The sequence below is a fragment of the Thermothielavioides terrestris genome, chromosome 1 (genome assembly GCF_000226115.1).
Source record: "Thermothielavioides terrestris NRRL 8126 chromosome 1, complete sequence".
In the NCBI taxonomy this organism is placed as follows: Eukaryota; Fungi; Ascomycota; class Sordariomycetes; order Sordariales; family Chaetomiaceae; genus Thermothielavioides; species Thermothielavioides terrestris.
Window position 1 is genome coordinate 2128223 of NC_016457.1, and position 13689 is coordinate 2141911.

General features: G+C 59.0%; 5 protein-coding genes across 5 annotated transcripts; 4 read left to right on the top strand and 1 right to left on the bottom strand.

Annotated features, from left to right (window-relative positions):
• The first annotated feature begins 15 nt into the window (after nt 1-15).
• Nucleotides 16-781, top strand: THITE_2107294 (putative mitochondrial 37S ribosomal protein SWS2). The gene is made up of 3 exons (XM_003649040.1): nt 16-174; nt 236-280; nt 338-781. Exons 1-3 carry the CDS (start codon nt 172-174, stop codon nt 647-649), a joined length of 360 nt encoding a protein of 119 aa, XP_003649088.1. The 5' UTR covers nt 16-171; the 3' UTR covers nt 650-781.
• A 52-nt stretch (nt 782-833) lies between these two features.
• Nucleotides 834-2905, bottom strand: THITE_2148801 (uncharacterized protein; the record flags this gene model as incomplete). Its single annotated transcript, XM_003649041.1, has 5 exons — nt 834-1889; nt 1958-2170; nt 2224-2294; nt 2370-2492; nt 2880-2905. The coding sequence occupies 5 exons, from the start codon at nt 2903-2905 to the stop codon at nt 913-915; spliced, it is 1410 nt and encodes a 469-aa protein (XP_003649089.1). The 3' UTR covers nt 834-912.
• Nucleotides 2906-3665: 760 nt separating this feature from the next.
• THITE_2107298 (uncharacterized protein) lies at nt 3666-6644 on the top strand. The gene is made up of 3 exons (XM_003649042.1): nt 3666-3837; nt 3913-5529; nt 5595-6644. The coding sequence occupies exons 1-3, from the start codon at nt 3792-3794 to the stop codon at nt 6584-6586; spliced, it is 2655 nt and encodes an 884-aa protein (XP_003649090.1). The 5' UTR covers nt 3666-3791; the 3' UTR covers nt 6587-6644.
• Nucleotides 6645-7355: 711 nt separating this feature from the next.
• Nucleotides 7356-10514, top strand: THITE_2107302 (uncharacterized protein). The gene has a single exon (XM_003649043.1). The coding sequence runs from the start codon at nt 7715-7717 to the stop codon at nt 10328-10330; it is 2616 nt and encodes an 871-aa protein (XP_003649091.1). The 5' UTR covers nt 7356-7714; the 3' UTR covers nt 10331-10514.
• Nucleotides 10515-11964: 1450 nt separating this feature from the next.
• THITE_2169269 (uncharacterized protein) lies at nt 11965-13497 on the top strand. The gene is made up of 3 exons (XM_003649044.1): nt 11965-12426; nt 12491-12711; nt 12788-13497. The coding sequence occupies exons 1-3, from the start codon at nt 12265-12267 to the stop codon at nt 13278-13280; spliced, it is 876 nt and encodes a 291-aa protein (XP_003649092.1). The 5' UTR covers nt 11965-12264; the 3' UTR covers nt 13281-13497.
• The last annotated feature ends 192 nt before the right edge of the window (nt 13498-13689 follow it).

Sequence of the window (13689 nt, forward strand, 5' to 3'; positions counted from 1 at the left end):
AGCTGCTGCCAACAGGTGGGAGCCGCCTGGCAGCAATTCGCTGCGTCGGACTTTTACCAGCAAACAGCCAGCATCGAACGCATCGATAACTCTCGTTGTCGTGACACCGGCATGCCCCAGATATGCTCTTGAGAAATAGTCCCCTGAGTGTGTTTGGCTGCGACTGACAAGATGGTACGGACACACATCATTATTCACACCTGGGAATGAGGGACCATGCTGACTACAGCGCCAGGTGTTCATCTTCGGCGTCAACTTCCACGAGCAAAAGCTCGTCAAGGTGCGCGCCCGCCCACATCTCCTCGTACTCCCTGTCAGCGCACTCACCTTTTCATAGAAAGCGCTCGAGTCCTTCTACGCCCTCGGCCCGCAGACATCGGCGCGCATTCTTGCCAAATACAGCATTCACCCGAGGGCGAAGATGGGCAGCCTGCAGCCCAAGACCCTCACTGCGCTGACGGCCGAGTTGTCGACCATGACCATCGAAAACGATGCGCGGAAGATCGTCCGGGATAACATCAGTCGGCTACGTGACATGGGCACATATCGCGGCAGGCGCCACGCCATGAATCTCCCCGTCCGCGGCCAGCGGACAAGGAACCAAATTGCGACGGCCAGGAAGCTCAACAAGATCCAGCGGGCGGGTTAGGAGGGAATGGACAGGTTCAAGCGAAGGGGCTGATGCACGGAATCTGGGTCTGGGCGAGCTACGCACCGCTAGGTCATGGCATGGGTCGGCTTATATTGAGTTGTCTCGGTTGGCAACCGTGTTCGGAGGAAGGGAAGGTGGATGAATATCTGCTGGCCCAGCTAGAGCAGGCCCGGCTTTGCTTCCTTGTACAATATGTGGGATGTATTCGGCAATGACTTCGATACCAACATTCTGACAGGCCGCTGCAGAGCGGGGACCGATCAGAGCCCCCGGTCCGTGTTTCGGAGCCCTGCCGAGAAGAGATCAGGCAGGTCGTCTTCCAGCACCGGCTCGCCGCTCTTCTGCATCTCCTCAGCAACAACTTCAACCTCCCTCCACACCCGGAGCAGATTCCCTCCCACCACCTTCGACGCGTCCTCGTCGCTCACTCCTTGTCGCAGCAGCTCAGCCACCAGGCTCGGAAACTGGGACACATCATCCAATCCCTCTGGCGTGGCCTGGATCCCATCGAAATCGCTCCCCAGCCCAACATGGTCGAACCCAATCCGCTCCCCGATATGCAAGATATGCCTCACCACCTGCCGCAGTGTCGAGTTTGCCGGATAAAACTCCGGCAGCCCGTCACCCCTATCAGGCGCCTCCACGCACGACACGAAGTCCGGACTGAAATTCACCATCACGAGCCCGCCCTTCTTCCCAACCCAGTCCAGCACCTCATCCGGCACATTCCGCGGGTGCGGACACAGCGCATACGCACTGGAATGACTAAAGATCACCGGCGCCCTGCTCCCCTCCCAACTCCCCGAACCCTCTCCCGCATCCTCCCTCGCGCCCAAGACGTCCAGCATGGTATCGACGCTCGTGTGCGACAGATCGACTATCATGCCCAGCCGATTCATCTCGCGGACCAGCCTCCTCCCCTCGGGGCTGACGCCGCCCCACACGGGCGGCGCCTTGCGCAAGGGGTGCTCCCACAGCGCGGCGTCGGCGAAGCGGTTGCCGCAGTTGTGCGTCAGCGTCGCGTAGCGCACGCCGAGCGCGTAGAACTGCCGGAGGACGGCGGCCGAGTTGCCGATCTGGTGCAGGCCCTCGATGCCCAGGGGCGAGATGAGCCGGCCGTGATGGCGGAAATGATGGAGAGCGGCGGTGCTGCTGAGGGTGGGCGGGGAGAAAACCGACGGGTATGCTTGATGGAGGCGTGAGAGGACGTCGATTTGCCGCATCGTTTCTTGCACGGCTGGGTTGTGGGTCAATCGCGCACGCCTTAGGATGCCTGAGGTGTTTAAGGGGCGAAGGGCTGCTTACTGGAGTGGTAGTTCGCGTCTGAGTAGTCGGTGCCGTTTTGGGGGCACGGCCAGAAGACGCTCCAGAAGGCGCCGCCGTTCAGGCCGGCTTGAAGACGCGGCAGGTCGACGTGTCCCGGGAAGCCGCCCTCGCTGAACGGTTTGCTGAAGCTATCATTGTAGATGTGGTTGTTATGCACTGCCCTGATGAAGATGGCAAGGTCGTTGTGTCCGTCTATGAGGGCGGTTAGCGAGTGTCTACCGCACCAGGACACCGAGCGAGCTTACCGATCAAAGGGGTGTGATGCAGGATACGTCGAACACGCTCCTCAATGCTTCTGGGCTTTCCAGGGCGGATTCTATGGCCCAGACAGGCAGAGTGCCCAGAGCGCCAAAGGAAGAAAGAGAAAACCAACAATGGCAGTATCGCACACAAAGCGGCCTTAACAGCCCGGGACCTGCGATGTAGACGCGGAACGGGGCCGGAGTCGCCAGCCGGAGGACCGGCCCAGCCGGCCGGTCCGGGAAGGTCTGTGCCAGACTTCATCGACCACAACCTATGGATTGCAGTCAGGCGATGATGTGGTACGGAATACGGAATAGAGCACCTTTCTTTTCCTTTCTCGCGCTGGATACGGAGATGGAGACGGCGGATTAGCCCAAGCCCGAGATAGCAGGTCCATGCCACCACGGCTACGGTGCTTGGGATGACAAATGCGGTCAGGGGCCGACCCTGCCTCGTCTGAGGTGCCTTAACAAGAGCATGTTCCCAACAGGCCGCCCGGCATGAACGTCACGGGATTCCAACATACTCGATTTAGCGACGAAGGTAGAGGGGAAAAAGCCCGTACACAGAGCATCTGCCTTCCTTACTGAAACCGGGGTTCTCGTGGTCGCGGTGTCGGTAACCAACCTTGTTACCTGTCTACTGTGTAAGACGCTACCTTGGTACCTTGCCTTTTTCAGTCATGTTTCAGGTTTGTGCATGTGCGTCATCCAGGCACCGCAGCCTTGAAATGTGTATTCGGCTCACTCAAAATGGTTTAATCAGACGTGTTGCGCTCTGTGGCAGCAGTGACCAGTTCCGTTCTGTAGGTATTTGGAGAACAGTGTTTGTCCTCCCTGCGCGCTGTGCGAAATCCTTTCTCCTGCGGTTGGTGCATGTTTCAAGTGGCTAAGGACGACCTTGGATGCCCTGCCGAGGAGCAGCCCTCGGCCGTCGCTGTGGTTGTTTCCAGGTGGTCCCTGCCGCCCTGCAGGGGCTGAACGCTAAAGGTTAGCGTAGGATGGACGCTGGGACGAGAGGCCGCCATTTGCTAACGTCGACCTTGGTTGGAGACAGGCTGTCACCGACAACAAGCTGTGCGCCGTCCAATGAGACACAGCAGACACCTGCGCCTATCCTAGGTTCCATGGGCGCATTGCATGGCCTTGCTGTCTCCGTCTCTCAACACACAACACACACAACACGAGCCCTCTGTTTTTGCAGCCTCCCATATTCTCCGTTCAACCTCTCACTCATCTTCGGACGGCAAAATTCCCGTTTGTGAGCTGTTATATTGCACCTTGGATCTTGCAGCGGCACTTCCTTAAGCCGCCCTGAATTCTTTTGACCTAACCGACGGGACCTCGTGGACCCCAGGCCAGACCAGGATTTAGCTCAGCCTCAGCCTCTCACAGTCGCGCGGCCGCAATCTCTGGGCCTCCCCTGCTGCATCGGAGCTGTGCCACCACTGGCTCCCAGGAAACCCAACAAACCAACACCCAAACGATTCCGCCATCTGGATTTTTAGTGCCCCAGCAAGCTGGCAAACTGACCACGACGCCTCGACGACGCCATCGCACTCGTAGCAAAGATGCCAGGCTTTGCAGATTCGTTCTGGTCGACAGACTACGCCGCAGGTGAGCTGCTTCTCCCCGGGCATCTGGGCAAGGAGGGATGACCGTCCCTTCGGGATCGCGCTGACCGACTACGAGGACTCGGGGTCTTGTTTGGCAAACTACAGCAAGGCGTCATTGAGAATCGCCAGGTCCTCACAATCGCCCGCATGCGCGCCGAGGCCGAGGAGATCTACGGTCAGCGCCTGTCCGAAATCGCCCCTGCAGTCGACAAGATCCAAGGCGGGTTCGGCCGCGACGATGGCGCAAGCGTGCGCAAGGCGTACGAAGGCGTGCGATCCGAGATGGAGGATGCCGCCAGGAACCACAAGAAGATTGCGCAAAACATCCGCGATCTCGTAGTGAACCCCTTCTCGCGCTGGTGCGACGCCCACGAAGCCCGGATCCAAGACTCGCAGGAGGAGCTGCAGGCGCGAATCAAGGCGCACGATAAGCAGGCTGAGGCCGTGAAGAAGCTCAGGAGCAACTACTTCAGCAAGTGCCGTCTCGTTGAGGACCTAGAGGAGGAGAACAAGCTCGCCTTCCAAGATCCCGAGACCAGCCCCAAACAGAAGCAGAATGTTCCTCAGATCAAGGTGGAGCAGGAGCCCGTCCAAGAAGACGAGCCTCTCGAGATTGGCGATCAGATGTACACCCCGGAACAGATCAAGAAATTGCTCGCGCACATGTTGACCACCGTCAAGATGGGCGAGACGAAGGTCCCGATCCTCGGCACCTACCAAAACACTTCTGCCGGCACAGACATTGTGGATTACATTCAGCAGCACATGGGGAGCACGAGTGTGAGCTATGCTGAGAGGATCGGCCAGGACCTGGTTACGCATGGCTTCCTGCGCCTGGTCGGTAACGTCGGGAATACCTTTGCCAACAGCTCCAAGCTCTTCTACCAATGGCGGCCTAGGGCATTCGAAGTGGCCGGCCTGCCGGAGAAGAAGACGCTTGGAAGGACCTTTTCAATCCCCGTGTCTGGGTCGGACGCCGCCGACTCTCCCGTGGTTGGCACCGTGACCGAATACCTGGCCAAGTGGGACGTCCTGAATACTTCGCGCCCGAACGAGACGCCTGCGGAGCGCATGCGCCGAGAAGCGAGAGAGGCGGATGAGAGGTACAAGGCCGGAGTGCAGAAGCTCGACGAGATGCGCTGCGAGCTGGAGGAGGCTATCTTCCTACATCTCAAGTTTCTCGAGCGCTGCGAGCTTGACCGCCTCAAGGCGATCAAGACGGTCATCCTGGACTTCTCGGGGACGATTAGCAACGTGATCCCGAGCCTGCAAGCCACCGTCGACAACATGATGCTCTATCAGGAGACGGTGCAGCCGCTCGGCGACCTGCGCTATCTGCTGGAGAACTACCGGACTGGCAGCTTCGTTCCAAAAGTTGTCGTCTACGAGAACTATTACAACAAGGTGGACGATCAAACCTTCGGCGTGGACCTCGAGGCCCGAGCTCGGGCGGACCGGAAGCGGGTGCCTATCATCATCACCACGTTGCTCACCTACCTCGATCACCACTATCCGGATCTCGAAGGCGACGAGGCACGGAGGGGGGTATGGCTGCACGAGGTTCCGCTTTCCCAGACGCACAAGCTGCGAGCCCTGGTCAACAATGGGAAACCGCCCGCCCTAGAAACGTTTGCCCAATTCGATATACCGACCGTCGCAAGTCTCCTGAAGCTTTATCTGCTTGAACTTCCCGGTACGTCACGCTGAAAGCCCCGGGAAACCGCGGCCTCTTTTCTAGCCACTACTAACGAAGAACAGATTCCCTCGTCTCCTCGCACGTTTACGAGATCATCAGGACCATCTACACCACTCCCCCCGGCGACGGCGGCGACGCCGCCCGCATCCCGGTCCTGCAGCAGACACTCTCCCAGCTACGGCTGACGAACATCGCGTCGCTGGATGCGTGCATGAACCATTTCACTCGCCTGATTGACCTCACGTCCGCCGATGAGGAGTATGTGTCGAAGCTGGCGACCATGTTGGCCCCCTGCATTCTGCGGCCGCGCACCGAGACCTCTCTTACAATGGAAGAAAAGCATGCCTACCGGCTGGTTCGTGACCTGTTCGCGCACAAGGACGCCATCTTCAACGAACTCAAGCGCCTGTCAACCATGACTTCCTCCGGCTCCATTAAGGGTCAGAGCCGGCCGCGGGCGATCTCCACCGACGAGAGTAACCGGAAGGCCCACATGGAGGAGCGCAACCGGGCAATCCTGGAGAAGGCCAGTGGCAGTCGGAGCAGGGCGACCTCGCCCGCGCCGAGTTCCCGGGCGACCCACCGCCGCGACAGGAGTGTCGGAGGGCCCGAAACACGGTTCCCCATCTCGACCAACATCTCCAGCCCCACCAGCGAGCACAGGAAGCGGACGAGTCTCGGGCCGGTGCTCCCTAAGAGAACGAGCCTCGAGGTCCCCGCCGAGACCGACGGTGCCACGGGCCTGAGCCACCCCGCCGACGGCAACTTCATCATGAACGGAATCGCATCGGTGACGGGCGCCGTCCCCGCGGCGGAGCCGCAGGAAGGCATGGTGGAGAAGCGCAACAGCCTGAGCCGTAGCGGGGCGCGCTTCTCGGCCGGCCGCCGTGTGACGCCCGCCTCTACCGCTGCGGCGGCCGCGACGGGCACGACGGGCACGCCGCCGCCGTCGCGCCACCAGCACACCGGCAGTGGCCAGCTGGAGGCGCAGCAGCAGAGTCCCAAGCCCGCGCAGCACGGCGTCACGCTTGTTGATGCCCCGATGGACTACTAGTGACGGTCCTTGTTGGGGGGGATGGCTGAAGTTGGGGGTGTGACGCTGATACGATGCGGTAAGGTGCTGGATGGTGGAAGGAGGGTGGAAAAACGAAGACAAGGACAAAGGCGAGTTATGATGATGACATGATGGCGTGCGGACCGCTGGAGCGAGCCAGTTGGATTCCAATGTATCTGTGCCTGCTACAGCTGTACGAGTGCAGACTTGGGAAAGCCTTGCATTCTCTTTTTTTTCCTTTGTTCATTTGAATGGGTTTGGTTCCGCAACTGTGTTCTCGATGTGTGTCTTCAATGATTGGGTGTGTCTCCTGCCTGCATTGTACCGCCTGGTTTTCTTTACAGGATCTTTTTCTCGGTGTTCTGTGCCCTGCGTGGCGGCGGCAATGGACATGCTTGACGAAAGCTGTTAGTTCGAGTCCTTGGAGCAGCAAGCCGGAGAGGTTGGATGAACAACTGAGCTGGAAAACCCCCTGGCTGGCGATGCGGTCGTTCCTTTGATGCACGCCGTGTCTGCTTGCCCATGCAGCTGCTGGCTGGTGAGGATATGCAACGCGAGTGAGCAACCCGCGTCCGTCTTCTTCCAAAGGCTGCCCGCTTTTTTTTTTCTTTTTTTTTTCTTTTTCTTTTTCTTTTTCTTTTTTTCCTCGCCCCATTTGGCGCGAGGCTGAAAGTTTGCTGCCTCAGGAGCGCCAGCAGAGCATCAACAAACGCATTGTAGAACCGGGGGTTGGGGAGTGGCTGGTTGTGTCATTGCCGTGCTTGGCCCGCCGTCCTCAACAGCCCAAGCATCTCACCTTTGTCCTCGACTGTTCATGGTTGGTCCCATTAATGCTGTGCTGACCGTGACACGCCGTCCTCAAAGGCATCCTGTTCCACACCGATGGGGGCTCGCTTTGCTGCAGCCAACGTTCGTTGGGCCGATCCTCGCTCGCTCAGGTATAAAAACTGGGATGTTTCCCTCTCCAGAAGATGTCTCTGCAAGACACCGCATCCAGCGCTGCCTATCAGGACAACACCATTGACACGCCAAGTGTGCCTTGATCCGTCATTGAGAAGCTACACCTCTCATCACGCTCACGTTTTTCTGCACCCCACGCCCATTTCAGCATCAATACGCGACCGCGCCATGGCGTCCACAGACATCCTCTCCCAGACGCTCTCATCCATCACGGCCATCAAACTTGACCAGCTCCACGCACAGAAAGATGCATACGAGAGCAAAAAGCGCAGCCTGTGCGAAAATGTCGTCTCTGAGGTCAACACCGCCGAGCGCGTGAAGAAGCTGCTGCAAGGCGCTGAAGCGCTCCGGTCGGTCGGACTCAAGAAGAGCGCCGCGCTCTCGAGCATGGGCGAATTTCTCGACCAAGCCCGATATGATCCTTCGGTGACGGAGCCCCTGCTGAAGGAATACGAGGCCGAACTCCGCGGCCACCTGGACGCGCAGACGAACAAGTACGAGTTTGCCTCGCTGTACGGCAAGCTGGTCGAGGAATGGATCGCCTTGGGCAACTCGGACGCCACTTCGGCCGCCGAGGGGTCCGGCTTCGTGCTGGTCGGCCGCGAGGAGATGCATCAGCAGCGCGCAACGTGGGAGGAGTACGTCTTCAAGGCCAAGGAGACCGACCGCAACGCCATCCAGCGGTACTTGGAAGGGGTGTTCTCCTCGAAGGAGGCCAAACGCGGCCTGGAAGCCATCCGAGAAAAGTTCAAGACTTTCCAGAAGGACTGGAAATCGCAGCGCCACTTTGACCAGACCGCGCTGGAGACGGTCATCAAGGGCATGTTGAGGAGCGACATCCTGACGGAGGAGAAGCGGACCACGCTGAGGGACTTTTTGGGAAACCGAGTCGTGCTCTCCGAGATCGCCGATGTGCTGAACATGCGCATGTCGGCCATTGCGTCTTGGAGTTGGGGCGCACCGCTCATCGTCGAGCAGCGCCGGAACCTCAATGGTCGATACCGGTTTTACACGGACGAAGACTTGCTGCATGCCATCTTCATCTATTATGTGGGCCTGCAATGGGCTTGCTACCTCCGCAAAGTCCTGGTCGAGTTCGTCAAGACGGAGGGCGTTTGGAAATCTGACAGCAAGCCCATCTCCAAGTCCGATGCGCGCCGTCGCCGTTTCTTCCTCAACGACGCCGTGACTCTTCACAAGGCCTCAGTCCAGAAGGATCGTGATAACCACTTTGGTGCCATTCTCCTGAACCAGCTTCCCATCTCGTTCCACGAGGTCAGGGACTCGTACGACGGCGTCGGGTGCAAGAATGGAGACACCAGGCCGAGCCATGTCCGCGTGGTTCAGGGACTGCTTCAGCGGCTTCAAACCGAGATCCTGATGCAAACGAAACTGGGAAAAGAGATCACGGTCATCCGCTCGGACTTCAAGTGGTTCGGGCCGTCCCTCCCGCACTCGACGATCTTCGCAGTCCTCGAGTTTTTCGGCGTACAGGCAGGGTGGCTAGACTTCTTCAAGCGAGTGCTGGAGGCGACCATGCGGTTCAAGCACGACTCACCGGATACTCCGGCGCAAGCCCGGAAGCGTGGGACGCCCATCAGCACCCCGATTGCGGATTTCTTCGCCGAGTCGATCCTGTTCTGCCTGGACTACGCCGTCAACCAGAAGGCTGGCGGCACCCGCTTGTACCGGCTCCATGACGACATGTGGCTCTGGGGCGGCTTCGAAACGTGCAGCAAAGCCTGGAAGGTGATCACCGAATTCACCGACACCATGGGACTAGAGCTCAACCCGGACAAGACCGGCAGTGTGCGGATCGCGAGGGACCGGGAATCGGCCATGGCGACTGACCCGCGGGTAGGGCTGCCCAAAGGTGACGTGAAATGGGGCTTTCTCAGACTGGACCCTGCCACCGGTCGCTTCTTGATCAACGAGGAAGAGGTTGACAAGCACATCGAAGAGCTGCGCCTGCAGCTGTCGGCCTGCCGCAGCGTCCTCGACTACATCCAGGCTTGGAACATCTACGGAAACCGCTTCTTTGCCAACAATTTCGGGAGGCCCGCGAACTGTTATGGGCTCGCCCACATCGACAGCATGCTCGCTACTTTCCGCCGCATCCAAGACAAGCTCTTCCCGGATCATGCCGGCGGCGTCGGCGAGCACCTCAAGCAGATGATCGCCTCACGCTTCGGCGTCGCCCCAACCGACATCCCCGACGGCTACCTCTACTGGCCGACGTCGCTGGGTGGGCTTGGCCTGCAGAACCCCTTCATCACTCTCCTGCTCTCCCGCCGCCAAGTGACGAAGAACCCGGAGAAGCTCATTGATAAGTACCTGGAGGAAGAGGAATTCGCATATGCCCGGGCCAAGGCGCGGTTCGCCGAACACAGCGACAGCGGCAGCGGCAGCGTGGGGCCCGGCTGGGTCGATGAGCACGAGTTCGAGGACCTGCGCGACGAGCCCTTCATGTCGCTGGCCGAGTTCACGCGGTACCGCGAGCGGACCGAGTCCGCGCTCGGCAAGCTCTACCGCAAGCTGATCGGCACGCCCGACACGGCGGTCGTGGTCGCGAGTGGCGAGGTCAAGGCGGCGCTGGCGGCCGGGGGCGGGGGCGATGCCGACGCCGTGTGGAGCGAGCTCAGCGACTACGACAAATGGGTCGTGCAGCTGTATCACAAGGACATGGTGGCGCGCTTTGGTGGCGTCGAGGTCGTCGACAAGGGCCTGTTGCCGACGGGGTTGATGGCGATGCTGTGGCAGAGCCGGTTCCGCTGGCAGGGGTGAGTGAGCGGGAGGTTGGCTGCTGATCGTCGTCGTGCATGAATTTGCTCATTCATTCGGACTGGTCGAGATGGCGGACCCCTCAGGACTGTTGGACGAACGGAATGCCCACTCCTCGAGGGGTCGTTTAGTTGTTGCTGTTAGTAGATTGCCCCCGAGCTAAACAAGTCTTTGAGTTCCCACGGGACACCCTGCCTTGGGTGTTATACTCAGTCGTTATGTAGTTGCACATGTCGTAAATTGGCACAACTCCTTTTGGCTTCCTCAACCTGTTACGTGCACACATGGAAAGAGCTCAAAGCTCGATCATTGCCGACTCACGGCTAGGAACCCTGGGTGGACGCGTGAGCTGACTCTCCATAATAATTCGTCAGCGTCGGTAAACATCCACCCGCGCGGCCCCGTCTTCGGGTCCCCAATGCAGAAAGAATTTGGGCGGCATTGGAGGGCCCGACAACTTCCTTGTCAGAAGCTGCGCGCGGGCGGAGTTGTCCTCGCCCTCCTCGTTGCCGAATTGCGGACCGCCATCTTCATCCCCTGAAGTCTTGTCAACGCAGATGTTGGCCCTGTCCGTCATGCGGGGAGAATGACATGGACCTTGCCCGGGAGACCGCCATTAGCCCGTAGGTAGGAAGGTAGGTAGGTATCCGGCCGGAGCCGACGCAGTTCTGTCTTGTGGTTCTGTCTCCTTCTCGAGCCCGTCCCAGTCTTGCAAGCAGTCCATCATCTCGCCTTTGCTTGACCGCGTCGGCCGCGGCGGTCATCCTTGCCTGCCCGTCGGCACGGCGGAAATACTCACGTTTGCGGCGAACTCCTCCAGCGTCACGTTTCTGTCCGTTTCCACGATCAAGACACGATAGAGGAGTCTGCACTCCTCTCTGCCATCCGGAGTTGTTTTGAAACAGCTCTGTGGCCTCCAAAACCAACCGCAATTGGCAGGCGAGGGGCTGAGTCCGGAGCCAACGTTGCTTAAGGCTGACCGCGCTTTGGGCATTCTAAAATTGGGCAGTGCGCCAGCCAACCACAGAAGACTCCGTACCGGACTTTCGCCAAGTACCGGCGTGAGTGGCAACCTGAAATACACAGTATGGACGGAATACAACGTCCCCAACCGGCCGGATCAGCGTAGCACAGCCGCCAGCGCGCTGGGCATACGCAACCTACCTAAGGTAGGTAAGTTACTGAAGTACACTACACTACCTAGGTAAAAGTTACTCCGTACATCATCCCACTTCCAGTAAAACATGTCCCTCCACTGTTGAGAAGTCTGTCCACCACTGCCTCTGCATGCTCAAGGCCATCTAAAATGAGCTCGGCGAGCTTTTAACTACCAAGCTTCGCGGCTGGGATCAATGGGAAGTTTGGTCTACCTTGCCAACAACCAACAACCCGAAAGGAACAACCTAGCCCCCACCAAGTCGGAAATGAACGGTGCCGCTGTGCCGCGCTAACTAACGTTAATGTATGTGCGTTAGTCACCTTCCCTGCCGCCCGTGGCGCAGAGGCTGACGGCTTCTGGAAGCGTCATAGCTGTGGCTCTGCACTGTGCGGCCCCCATCTGCGGAGCCGGGGGCAGCCCACCGTCGCCCAGGCAAACCGCAAGGCGGCTGTGTTGGATCCAAGAACCTGTCGTGGAACTTTTCCGAGCTGAACGGTTCTGCTCTAGCCTGCGCGTTTCCGTTATTTTCGTCCTTTCTTCGATGATGGCAGCACGGTGATTACCTTGCCTCGTTTGCTTCACGTTGCCATTATTGTGTGTTTCTTTTCGCGGTTTCCGTTGTCGCATTTCCACTTGCAGAGCATCCCCCCCTTGGCGTGTTAGGGCCGTCGACATCGCAGCGCCGTCAACATCAACAATCAGGCTGCCAAACCTGCCTTGTCCGCGACAGTAGCCATCTCCCCCCAGCAGCCCCCAAGAAGCCCCCCAGCCGACCAAGATGTGGGAGCTCGAACTCGACCCAGAACTCATTCCGACTTTGAAGCTGGTGTTTCACTCAGCCCAGATCCTCTTCGCTTTCATTTCGTGGTGCCTGGAAATCGCGGTTTTCCGGGCGGACGGCTCCCAAATCGTGGGAAACAATGGCTGGACCTTCGCCGTGGTATGCCGCCTCTCCATCGCTCGCCGCCGAAAGCATGAAGCGCTTACTTGCCATGCCTCGCCAGTTCTTCCTCTCCGTACCGGCCTGGATTTACTTGACCATGGCTCCGAGGTTCCCTCGCACTCGTCACATCGCCAACCCGAACGCCATGCTCGCGGTTGACGCCCTGTACACGGTCATCTGGCTGTCGGCCTTTGCTACACAGGCTGCCTATAACACGGCCAATCTGTGCGGCTCAGCCTGCGGCGTCAGCAAGGCCGTTGTGGGTCTTGCCTTCTTCGTCTTGTACGCTGCACCCCTTCTTCCCGCCCCCCTTTCCCTAGAACCGAGCGGAATTGCTAAACAACCTCTTATTTTTCAGCCTTTTCTTCTGCATAACTACATTTCTCAGCATCTGGACCCTCAGGTACTACCGGTGGAACAACCGTCTGCCCGGGTACGACCGCGCCCAACTCAACAGCCAGAACATCGACCCCGACAAGGCCGCCTTCTCGCTGGCCCCGCACGACGAAGAGGCCTACGCGCCCGTCAACACGAACGACAACGACGAGCAGCACCACGGATCACATTACGGCGGCGACGGCGCACACTCCGACTACTCTGATCATTTTGCCGGCTCGGCTAGCCATGTTAGCGGCGGTGCCAGCACGGTCAGCGCGTACCAGGACAACCCGTTCCGGGAGCACGAGCATGAGCATGCGGCCAATCCATTCGAAAGCGATACTGAGTACCACTCCGGGAGGGTGTCTGCCGCGGGCAGCCGGTATACGCCTCCGACGGCCGCGGACACCTACGAAGACGACTCGCGCCCAGTTAGGTTTCCTGCCGCGAACTACGACCGGATTGAGGGGTGAGGAAGGCGAGAATGACTTTGGCTCGGGCCGCAGGGCAGAAGAAAGGGGGAACTGGGTGGCGGAGGATCCATGCTTGAAAATGGGTACAGGAATGGGACGGTGTAATATTCTGGCTCTTTATTCCTCGCTTGGTCGGGGCATATACGGACAGCGTTGGATTGGGTTCAGTTTTGGTGTTGCCGGCGTCATAGAGGGCAAATTACAAAGAGATACCATGAACATGGCAGATTTATTATTCGGTTTGCCATTCCTTTCGGCTGTCTATCGCTCTAAGTTGTGTCGCAGGTTGTTATATCAACCTTTCCTGTACCTCTCTGCCCCATCAGTAACGCCAGACGCCAGCTCGATAAAACCTCGACCCTCTTTACCGCAACTTCAACCGCGGCCTCTTCTTCGCATCTCAACAGCA